We start from the raw sequence: 12,453 nt of genomic DNA, 5'->3' as shown, positions 1-12,453 counted from the left end.
CCAATTCACTCTATTCCTTGCCCTCCTTTCACCCTCCTGCATGTTCAGGCCCCGATCACACAAAATCTTTTTCACTCCATCTTCCCACCTCCAATTTGGTCTTCCTCTTCTCCTCGTTCCCTCCACCTCCGACACATATATCCTCTTGGTCAATCTTTCCTCACTCATTCTCTCCATGTGCCCAAACCATTTCAAAACACCCTCTTCTGCTCTCTCAACCACTCTCTTTTTATTTCCACACATCTCTCTTACCCTTACGTTACTTACTCGATCAAACCACCTCACACCACACATTGTCCTCAAACATCTCATTTCCAGCACATCCATCCTCCTGCGCACAACTCTATCCATAGCCCACGCCTCGCAACCATACAACATTGTTGGAACCACTATTCCTTCAAACATACCCATTTTTGCTTTCCGAGATAATGTTCTCGACTTCCACACATTCTTCAAGGCTCCCAAAATTTTCGCCCCCTCCCCCACCCTATGATCCACTTCCGCGTCCATGGTTCCATCCGCTGCCAGATCCACTCCCAGATATCTAAAACACTTCACTTCCTCCAGTTTTTCTCCATTCAAACTCACCTCCCAATTGACTTGACCCTCAACCCTACTGTACCTAATAACCTTGCTCTTATTCACATTTACTCTTAACTTTCTTCTTCCACACACTTTACCAAACTCAGTCACCAGCTTCTGCAGTTTCTCACATGAATCAGCCACCAGCGCTGTATCATCAGCGAACAACAACTGACTCACTTCCCAAGCTCTCTCATCCCCAACAGACTTCATACTTGCCCCTCTTTCCAAAACTCTTGCATTTACCTCCCTAACAACCCCATCCATAAACAAATTAAACAACCATGGAGACATCACACACCCCTGCCGCAAACCTACATTCACTGAGAACCAATCACTTTCCTCTCTTCCTACACGTACACATGCCTTACATCCTCGATAAAAACTTTTCACTGCTTCTAACAACTTGCCTCCCACACCATATATTCTTAATACCTTCCACAGAGCATCTCTATCAACTCTATCATATGCCTTCTCCACGATATGTTTAAAGGAGAAAATCCGCCTCATCAGGTGTAAACGATTCATAGCTTTCAAATTCCAACACCAACAGATTCCGTTTTGTCAGTGCCATGCTGATTACACTGGCCTGAACGTTCAAGGGAAAGTGGGATTGGATAATATTTAGTCTTATAACCCAAGCACTGAAGCACCTAAGGCTGTTCAGCGCCCTTAATACAGTTTAGAATATTCTAAGAAATCCATTTCAACTCAAACAAATGGCCAAGACAAGAAGGGAATAACGAAAAGTATAGGAGAGAAAATAGCCTAAATATGTTCGTCTGAGAGCTCAAGCTTGATCTTTGCAGCATGGTTAAACCTACCAAGGAAAGGAAAATCCCCGCTGTCATAGCTCAAGCCATCACTGTCCCACATAAACCCCACCACCGCGTTAAGATCCATGTAAAAGGGAAAGTAGGGAGGAATGCTTTGTGGTTAAAGGCGATTTTGCGGGGAAACTTTGCCTCGGTAACGAGATGTGTATTCAACTACCCAGGCTAACCTACTCCACACCTACATTAATCACAAAGAACCCCTCCCGCCCCCCTTTTGTGCGTGTGTGTCATAACCTCGGATTCCTTTTATGAGGCCCCTGCAGCTTCAAGGCTGCGCCCCATTAAGGAGAAGGATACAGTAGGCTTCTTTGAGGGGAGAAGGTCCTCGACGATGACATATCCTCATCGTATATATATATATATATATATATATATATATATATATATATATATATATATATATATATGTGTGTGTGTGTGTGTGTGTGTAATCTCAAATCATGGCGAGTTATAAGGTTTGAAGGACAATAAGCAAACATATGTTAGAGCGACCATTCATAATCAATTTGCTGCAAAGCTTGGCTGCCAAGTGGCAACCTACTACTATACACCCCCCCCCCCCCCTCTATTCCCGAGCGTCCTTATGTAACCGTACTCCTTCCACATACATAATGATTTCCTCCCAAAATTCCGAAAGCCGATCGGGAATTCCATACGTATGGCACTCCCATGGCCGTGCCCTGTGTTCTGAACCTCCCTGCCGCGTTTGAATTAATCGCCAAACTCGTCGGCGACGTAATTGAACGCCCACCCACCTTCGCCAACTGCGTGAGTCATGCGAGAAGCGGAGGGAGGACGGAGCACTAGGCTTGCAGCGAGAACTGCTCAAGAAATTATGACGTGGCCGACAGGTATAGACGAAATTTGCGATACACTTTTCGCAGCATTTCCTCCATGGAACGAAGAGAGGTAACGAGCAAACACACATGTGGACAGGAAACTGGTTGATAAGAAATGCTGTCGGACGTGTGATCTGAGAAACGTCATATTACTGATATGAGTCACATGAGACAATAAGATTTCCTTTGCTCACATTACACCATCATTAGTAACCTCTGCGAAAATCATCCTGCGCGTTACTTAAAACAGTTTGAGAATGAGTGTGAACGGATGTGGCCTTCTTTCGTCTGTTTCCTGGCGCTACCTCGCTGAAACAGGGAGTGGCGATGCTTTTTCCTGTGGGGCGGGGTGGCGCCGGGAATGCGTATATGTTGTCCATTATTATACATAATCGCTGTTTCCCCGCTTCATAAAAGACAGCTGTCAGGGCCATGGTTGTAACACATAAGTAGCAGAGCTGTAGTTTTCATAGAGCCATCAAGGCTGAGGTAATAACAACTGTCGGGGCTGTGGTTGTAACACAGAAAATTGTAGTGTGCTAAACTGTACGTTAGAAAGAGAGAGCGGGGTTTTCCTAACGAGAGAGAGAGAGAGAGAGAGAGAGAGAGAGAGAGAGAGAGAGAGAGAGAGAGAGAGAGAGAGAGAGAGAGAGCGAGCATGATTGTTCTAGGGCAAGACAGTATGGCTGACCCAGCAAGAAACAGGAGGATTGTCCTGACGAAATAGAGCTTCAAGGTAATCTATCATCTTGAGAGGAACTAGTGGAGATCACGGGAGGGACGGGTGTGTAAGGTGAGGGGGCAACAAGTTGGAGGAGGAGGAGGTGGTAATGGAGTAAGGGAACAACAACTGCCACACAAACAACACGTTTAAGGGTTGGGTAGCGGGGCGGTGGATGTGTAGCCAGGGCGTGACCGGAACCTGGGAAATGCTAAGCCCTAGCTGCTAAGGAGTTGATGACTCAGGCAACGACACTCTCTTCACTGGGTCCAGGTGTAGTCAGTGATTCAAGAGAAACACAGGTCATTGTTGAGGATGGTTGGGCTCCGCCTACGGTTAAGAGGTACTTGGAATCAGGCTGAGTGGTCTGTAGTGTCTGTCAGTTGCGGCAGCCGCCGCCATACCTTCAACTCTCAGTAAGAGTCCGTGGTTAGACTGCAGCGCCTCCGTCAGGGGAGGGAATTTGGAGACACTGAGAGACTTCACAATGAAGCTCATGAGGAGCATATTTCCCCCCCTGGCGAGGAACCGAAGAACTCACATGATCTTTGTGCACAGCTGCCAGGCGTTACGTGAAACGCTGCCGAATGCTGGTAGTGTGTGTGTGTGTGTGTGTGTGGGGGGGGGGGGGGGGAGTGAGTGTGACGCATTTCTTAAGAGCAATTGACCACCCACGCTACTGCAGCCCTGACCCTCCGCCTGCCTCCCCCACGACTGAGCTGAGAGGGAGGGGGTTGGGGGTTGTTATACCGTATGCAGGCGCGGGACGGTTGGAGAGGAGTGTCGGGGGTTACAGTATTCTTCAAGGTCTGGATGGCTCATGTTATTAAGAGCGTTCCCTGCTGAACCCTGCCAAATTACACAAAACCTAGCTGTTCCCCGGTGTAGTGCACAGAACCTGGCTGCTACTTGATGAAGTGCACAGGTTCACTACTGTTCCTTGGTGAAGTGCAGAACGTAGCTCCTTGCTAAAGTGCATAACCTGGCTGCATCCTGGTGAAGTGCACAGGACCTGGCTGCTTCTTGATAAAGTACACAGGATCTGGATGGTCCCTCGTGAAGTGAACAGGACCTGGCTGCTCCTTGATGAAGTGCACTGCTACAAATGATTTGTTTCAGTGACTATCAACGATCATTATATTTTTTTCTGAGTTAATGGGTTTCTTTGGCTTAGAGCATCTGAAAATCTCAGTGGCAGAGAAGCCTAGCCAAGTACCGAGAACCTTACTGAGCTTGGAAGGAGGTATGAACAGCTACACGAAGGACCTTATCAGCCCAGCTGAAGGCAGATGTATCGTAGAGAAGAATGAGGGAGTCACTGACAAGCGGGAACAAGCGGAGCTCGTGCTCAACAAGGGTCACAAAATTAGCTTCAAGAGGAGAGCATTAAATAAGGAATCCTAACGGGCCATTCACCTTCCGAGGATGAGTATAACATAATACAAGAGGAGCTGGGAGGGAGCATTGAGTATAGAGGTGAGTAAAGTATTTCTTGGTGACTAAGGTGTTAAGAGCTCATAGCTAAGTACATGACAGCTTCAGATAGGATTAAGAACAAGGGTGGCATCCTAGTCTTATAATCTGCCTCGATGTAGAGTTGAAACTTACTAACTCTCCAGAACAATGGATAGCATTTGTCGGTTGTGTAAATACTGCCTAGAGATTACCATAAATGGTCAGAATGTCTTGTATCCTTACGATTAAGGTCCAATTATATCATCTAAGGCAGGATCGTCAGATACAGCAAAGTTAGTGGGAGAGTTTCGTAGCTGAGGTTATTCATTTAAAGAGCTAGATGACAGTAGTATGGGTCAAGTAAAAAAAGTGACCTATTCAAAATATAAGAATATACGTTTTATATCAAAATACACTATAGAAAGGAAGATGACAATGAAACTAGACAGTTCATGGTAGAAGGAAAAGTTATATGAGACAGAGCACTTGTGTAGAAAACTTGTATGTGAGCAGTAACACATATGAAGAAGCAATCAACTGAATACCACATACAAGATTATGAACTTTCACATTAAAAAAGAAGGGAAGGTGTGGTTAATATCGACATCAATATAAAGTAAATAATTTTGCAATGGAAAATATACACGATTAAAAGTGATTACAGAGACAAAATGGGTTAGGTAGTAACTGCTGCAGAAGCCTCATCATTGGCAACCCTTTGACATGAAGGTAGTACATTCGGGAAGAAATTACCTGAACAGCAAAATGTGAAAACCCCCTTATATATTCGACGAATGCAAGTCCCCCCCCCCCCCCCCCAAAAAAAAAAGTAACATGCCTGATTTTTTTTTCTAGGTGCCCTAAACTGTTATCCAAGGCAATATCGCACAGATAGTACTAGAGAAAATGATATACGATATCCTGATGTCAAAGAAATGTAAGTTATCTTTACTACTGTGGGGCGGGATTAGGGGAAAATTACCACAAACATAATCCAAATGAAAGTCAGATGGATGGAAAACATATAATTCAGTTAAATTAAAATATTTATTTTGAATTTGCAAATTTAGAAATATTATGATGCCGGTTGTGGGATACTAACTAACTGGAGAAGGTCTATTTCAGATGACCTGAACTCATGTGATGTGATCCCTGAGGGGACCCTGACCTCAGCTGACCTAACGCCAGGCCAGTCAGTAAGGAATGGTTGTAAAATTTTCTGGTCATATCTAATGCCCAAGAACGTAACACTAATTGCCAATTTAGATCGAATTTGATTTAATCTAAATGAACGACTGAGAAGGAAATTCCTTACTGGACACCAGAAGGCTGTATACAGTAAAATTACAAAATGTACCCGTTTATCTTATTGATCAGCACTTAAAGTTAACACAAGATGTAGAAAAACGCACCAGAAGGGCCAACAGAGATTGAGAGAGAAGCGTGGCCAAAATGTCTTAATTCAAACCCTCAGAGATTGTCTTACAAATATACGAACCAAATGCAAGATATATATATATATATATATATATATATATATATATATATATATATATATATTCCCCCATACTATTCGCCATCTCCCGCATTAGCGAGGTTGGGTTAAGAACAGAGGACTGAGCCTTTGAGGGAAATCCTCACTTGGCCCCCTTCTCTGTTCCTTCTTTTGGAAAACTAAAAACGGATTTAAGGCATGTAAACAATGATCAGAAGGAAGAACAATGTTTTATATAATTAAACTTAACGAAAGCCAATTAGATTCCCAACACCACACAAATTTCAACCGACTCTGCAAAGGAGTGCAGAGAAATGAATCACCCATTCGTAACCACATTCAACAAAGCTTTAAAGTCAGACAGAAGTAAAAAAAAATATGACAAACGTAACACCAATACTCAAAAAGGGTAACGCCTTTAGTCTGCAACTACGTTAGTTATGGGTTAGTTTCTGAAGGCAATGATAACATGAAATTTGGCCTCACCTATTACAAGAAAACAACACAACAGATGATACGCCGCCAGGATTTACCAAAGCCAGATCTTGTCTCACCAATCTGCTGTCAATTTTCACTCCTGTTTTCGATGCGGTAAACGGAGGTGAAAGGTATAGCTATGCATGCATCTCGACTTTAATAAGGCATTTGTTCATTTCCTACATCACCTACAAGCATGACAAGAATTACACTAGTGTAAATAAAGAGTTGTAGATGTAAAGGTCAGTTGCATGTTACGTTACCTATCAAGAATGTAAATGTGCCAGTAACCTTTGTAATGCCTTTCTCAATAAACAAGAAAACTGCCGAACAGTTCTAACAAACATTAGAAACTGTTAGTTAACAACTATGGAGTATCCAGTTCCTAATTCAAGGGGCAGAACCCACCTCGGAAGTCTTTCGAATTTGGCCGTCTCCTTTAGATACTCTCTAAACTCCTTAAATTTACCAATACTTCTTGATATAAAGAGCTAATTATGAATAGCTTTACTTGGTACTAAATGAAAATACCACCTAAGTCTATGAAAACAAAGGACATTACTCTTCATCTTTAAGATTTGCCACAAGTGACTCACTCCGCGTCTTAAAGGATCATGTCTAGTTCCTCTGGAATTATTTCTGTATGCATCAAATACATACGTATTTTAAAACCCCAGTTCTTGAAATATTTCAGACGATTAAGAATTAAGACATCTGTTCATTTAACTCTACGATAAACCGTCTTATTCCAACCACAAACAGTGCTCTGCCACTCTTACTAGACAAACAGCGCGGGCTTGGGACGTGTGCAACGTTTTCATTTTTCCCTCTTGTGATCAGCAGCGAGGCCAGTTAACAACCAAATTTGTTGTTGTTGTTTGTTGAACCAAGTCCTTTGACAGCAAAACGTGCCAATTTGGATTTACAAATGTGCTGTCTTTAGCCTGCATATCAATCATACAGTTACAGGTTAAAATGGTCACATAAGTTACGTACTGCGCCGAAGTTGGAAGTATATATATATATATATATATATATATATATATATATATATATATATATATATATATATACACAAGTTCTCCCAACATCCCCTTCCTAAGTTAGAACTCACATGATGCAATACTCGTGAGAGCGCTTGGAATGTTTTCCTTCGCTTCACATTGAAATATATCAAACACTAACGCTGTTTAATTACTACAAAAGAACAAAAAACATCTGGAAAATATATTTGAAGGAGAAACACGAGCAGAGTTTTATTTTCATTTTTCTTTTTTTTTTTAACAGTTGTAAACCTAACCGGTTTATATGTGTAACCAAAAAGAAGTAATACCTGTTGAAGTAGATATATCATTAACACATTATCTACAATCGTAGATATATCATCAACACATTATCAACAATCGTAGATGGAGACACATCAGCAAGTATAACGTGGCTAATGCCAAGCTACATGAATTACACCATGTTATGTGTTGCCCGGGTCGAGCGAGCTACACGTTCACTACAACCGCATGCCGGCAGACCTAGTGAAACCTTGAGTGAGGATGGAGGCATCCCGTTGTGTCAACACTCAAATGTGACTTTTCACAAATCATTCACAAGATTCTACCTATATCAGGGAAAATCCATCTTGGCTTCCCTTCCCCCGCTACAGAAATCGTCACAACTGATTAATTGTGGTGCAAGAAGTCCCATCTAAAAAAATACACACAGTTGTTGAAAAAAAAAAATGAAAACTTTAAAGATAGACCAGATTATCACAAGAAAAAGGCAATAGTGAGTTTGTGAGATATATTCCACGAGTGTGATGTGATTTAGGAGAGACAAATTGTGTGTCTGGAGTCAGGGTCGAGGTAGAGGAGCCAGGAATGCGGAGGCCGGGACCATAACAAACAACATCTGAGTGTGCGCGACAGCCAAACCTTACTGACTACTCATGCTATTGAGGAGGTTCATACAAGATGACGACGGCCAGAAATAATATGGAGAAGGCAGAAGGGAAGGCGGATGATATTCCAGGTAAAGTGCAGTGGGAGTTCATTTTGACGGTAAATAGCAGGAGTGATCGCGATCAAGATTATCTCTCTGACATGGAAGACGACGACGATCAACGACGTCGAGTCAACAACACGAGTTACGGTCACTGGCCAGTCATAGAGTAGCATTTATAGAATTAAATAATCTGATTATTGTCAAAGACAGATGGCTATTCTTGATAATCGACATTTATGTCCGTCGCCTGCTCGTAGCATAAGTAGATTGATTCATTATCTTGAATGACATAGTCGTTCCCTTATCTCTACCCTATAAATGGATGTCGATTAAGCTGTAATGTATCAGTTATTAGGAGACAGTAATAGGGCAATTTCTCCTCTGCTTGAGGAAACGTACACGATTGTATTATTTGTAATAAAATCACTGAACTTTTTTATGGGAATGAAGGCAATATCAGTTAGGCCGAAGTGAATCAGAAAATTTTGGGCTTTATTTGTTTAAAGGATAATAATATTTTCATGTACAGTTAGAATAATTTGCAATCAGTTTGGTTTGATTTTACAATAGTAACAAAAAGTTTTAATCTAAGGATAATCTTAGGAAATTTGAGTTATAATTCATTGCACTTATCCACTAACATTTATAAAATATTGCCTTTAAGTTTTCTCCATTTGCCATATTCATTTTACACAATATTATGTGTTTTGCATCTGAAAATATCCACATGAAAGGGAACATCTTTTCTTTATCTCTCTGCATGTATATTGTCTTGAGATTTAGCTGGAAAGTAGTTGTAGTTCATCATCTTGAGCATTCTGACCAATTTTGAGTTCTAGAGAAAGTACCTACTAGATTTTTTTGTGTCATTTATATCTGCTGAAAGATAAAGGATATATTCATGACACTGAATCATATTGATTGAGTTTGATTAAACAATAAAGAATACATTCATGACACAGAATCATATTGAGTTTGAATAAACAAAAGTCATTGGTAATATTCATATATGTGAAAAATAGCGTACATACTACCGATGGGGCACCTTTAGTTTTTCGTACATGTGTTTGGTTTCTAGACTGGTATTCAGCAATGTGTTGTTTTCTTTGTTATCCTTGTGCACAATGTTTAGATTATTAGAAATCTTAAACACCATTTCTATTTTATGTCAGAATACGAAACAGTTCACTCGTGTAGTCTTATACATGTAACCGTACCAGTTGATTTTTGCATTTTTTGTATTTAGAAAATTGTTTTATTTAATTATTGTCAACATACATATGAAATCATGTTATAGTTATACTCAGCATTTATTCACAGATGGAACTGTTACAATGATGAGCCAAACTGAGTACAGTGACAAGATAGAAACTCATCAGTCCCTTTTGCAAGCAAAATCATCTGAGCTGGTTAGTTGTTTTATACATGAAAGTTTTTTATTGTATCATTTTTCTGTTCTTGCTTATAAAAGCGATGGCATATGCACCATCTGCCCTAAATGTTGAATTTTTATTATTAAAAGTAGTCGAAAGATTTCTTATCAATTATGTTAAATGTTCCTAGACTTTTAAAGATAGGATGTAGTATTGGTATTGTGTGTGTACATGATGTTAAATTGTAAAAAAAAGGAATAGATGCTTATGTTTTCTTTATACTTATTTACTTATACATGTTACATTTCTTACCTACAGACACAACTGACAAAGAAGCTTAAAGATGTGCGTGAGTCTAAGGAACCTCTCACTCATGTGAAGAATACCTTGCAGGAGGAGATCAACAATACAAATAAAGCAATAAATACCATATCAGAGGAAGTGACCCATCTGAAGCATAAGGTACAAGTTCTGCAATAGGATATTCAGTTAAGGTGTAAAGATTTTTGTTTTTTACAAGGAAATCTTAATGGTATTCATACGGTATTTATTTAATCTTTATTATACTTTGTCACTGTCTCCTGCGTTAGCGCAAAGAAACAGATGAAAGAATGGCCCAACCCACTCACATACACATGTATATATATACAGTGCCACACACGCACATATACATACCTATACATTTCTACGTATATATATATATATATATATATACACACAGACATATACATATGTACACATGTACATAATTCATACTGTCTGCCTTTATTTATTCCCATCGCCACCCTGCCACACATGAAATAACAACTCCCCCCGCATGTGCGCGAGGTAGCGCTAGGAAAAGACAACAAAGGCCACACTCATTCACACTCAGTGTCTAGCTGTCATGTATAATGCACCGAAACCACAGCACCCTTTCCACATCCAGGCCCCACAGAACTTTCCATGGTTTACCCCAGACGCTTCACATGCCCTGGTTCAATCCATCGACAGCATGTCGACCCCGGTATACCACATCGTTCCAATTCACTCTATTCCTTGCACACCTTTCATCCTCCTACATGTTCAGGCCCTGATCACTCAATCTTTTTCACTCCATCTTTCCACCTCCAATTTGGTCTCCCAGTTTTCCTTGTTCCCTCCACTTCTGACACATATATCCTCTTTGTCAATCTTTCCTCATTCATTCTCTCCATGTTACCGAAGCATTTCAAAACACCCTCTTCTGCTCTCTCAACCACACTCTTTTCATTATCACACATCTCTCTTACCCTTTCATTACTTACTCGATCAAACCACCTCACACCACATATTGTCCTCAAACATCTCATTTCCAGCACATCCACCCTCCTCTGCACAACTCTATCTATAGCCTATGCCTCGCAACCATATAACATTGTTGGAGCCACTATTCCTTCAGACATACCCATTTTTGCTTTCTGAGATAATGCTCTCGACTTCCACACATTCTTCAACGCTTCCAGAACTTTCGCCCCCTCCCCCACCCTATGATTCAATTCCGGTTCCATGGTTCCATCCGCTCCCAAATCCACTCCCAGATATCTAAAACACTTTATTTCCTTCAGTTTTTCTCCATTCAAACTTACCTCCCAATTGACTTGTCCCTCGGCCCTACTGTACCTAATAACCTTGCTCTTATTCACATTTACTCCTCTGCAGTTTCTCACCCGAATCAGCAACCAGCGCTGTATCATCAGCGAACAACAACTGACTCACTTCCCAAGCACTCTCATCCACAACAGACAGCATACTTGCTCCTCTCCAAAACTCTTGCATTCACCTCCCTAACAACCCATCCATAAACAAATTAAACAACCATGGAGACATCACGCACCCCTGCCGCAAACCAACATTCACCGAGAACCAGTCACTTTCCTCTCTTCCTACACATACACATGCCTTACATCCTCAATAAAAACTTGTCACTGCTTCTAATAACTTCCCTCCCACACCATATATTCTTAATACCTTCCACAGAGCATCTCTATCAACTCTCATATGTCTTCTCCAGATCCATAAATGCTACATACAAATCCATTTGCTTTTCTAAGCATTTCTCATACATTCTTCAAAGCAAACACCTGATCCACACATCCTCTACCACTTCTGAAACCACACTGCTCTTCCCCAATCTGATGCTCTGTACATGCCTTCACTCAATCAATACCCTCCCATATAATTTACAAGGAATACTCAACAAACTTATACCTCTGTAATTTGAGCACTCACTTTTATCCCCTGTGCCTTTGTACAATGGCACTATGCAAGCATTCTGCCAGTCCTCAGGCACCTCACCATGAGTCATACATACATTAAATAACCTTACCAACCAGCCAACAATACAGTCACCCCCTTTTTTTAATAAATTCCACTGCGATACCATCCAAACCCGCTGCCTTGCTGGCTTTCATCTTCCGCAAAGCTTTTACTACTACTTCCGTTTTGTTTACCAAATCATTCTCCCTAACCGTCTCACTTTGCACACCACCTCGACCAAAACACCCTATATCTGCCACTCTATCATCAAACACATTCAACAAACCTTCAAAATACTCACTCCATCTCCTTCTCACTTCACACTTGTTATCACCTCCCCATTAGCCCCCTTCACTGATGTTCCCATTTGTTCCCTTGTCTTACGCACTTTAGTTACCTCCTT

The 12,453-nt window shown here is 41.0% G+C and overlaps 2 protein-coding genes across 2 annotated transcripts in view; one reads left to right on the top strand and one right to left on the bottom strand.

The window, feature by feature from the left end:
- Positions 1-12,453, bottom strand: part of LOC139765475 (uncharacterized) — a 105,816-nt gene that overhangs the window by 49,667 nt on the left and 43,696 nt on the right. The window lies entirely within an intron of this gene.
- The window catches only part of LOC139765473 (uncharacterized), a 28,388-nt gene continuing 23,822 nt past the window's right edge, over positions 7,888-12,453 (top strand). Inside the window, exons 1-3 of the mRNA XM_071692863.1 lie at positions 7,888-8,427; positions 9,721-9,809; positions 10,092-10,235. Coding sequence (XP_071548964.1) covers positions 8,370-8,427; positions 9,721-9,809; positions 10,092-10,235 — 291 coding nt within the window. The 5' untranslated portion in view covers positions 7,888-8,369. The remainder of the gene's footprint in view (positions 8,428-9,720; positions 9,810-10,091; positions 10,236-12,453) is intronic.

This window comes from Panulirus ornatus, chromosome 55 (genome assembly GCF_036320965.1).
Source record: "Panulirus ornatus isolate Po-2019 chromosome 55, ASM3632096v1, whole genome shotgun sequence".
Classification (NCBI taxonomy): Eukaryota; Metazoa; Arthropoda; class Malacostraca; order Decapoda; family Palinuridae; genus Panulirus; species Panulirus ornatus.
This window is presented reverse-complemented; position numbering and strand designations above follow the sequence as displayed.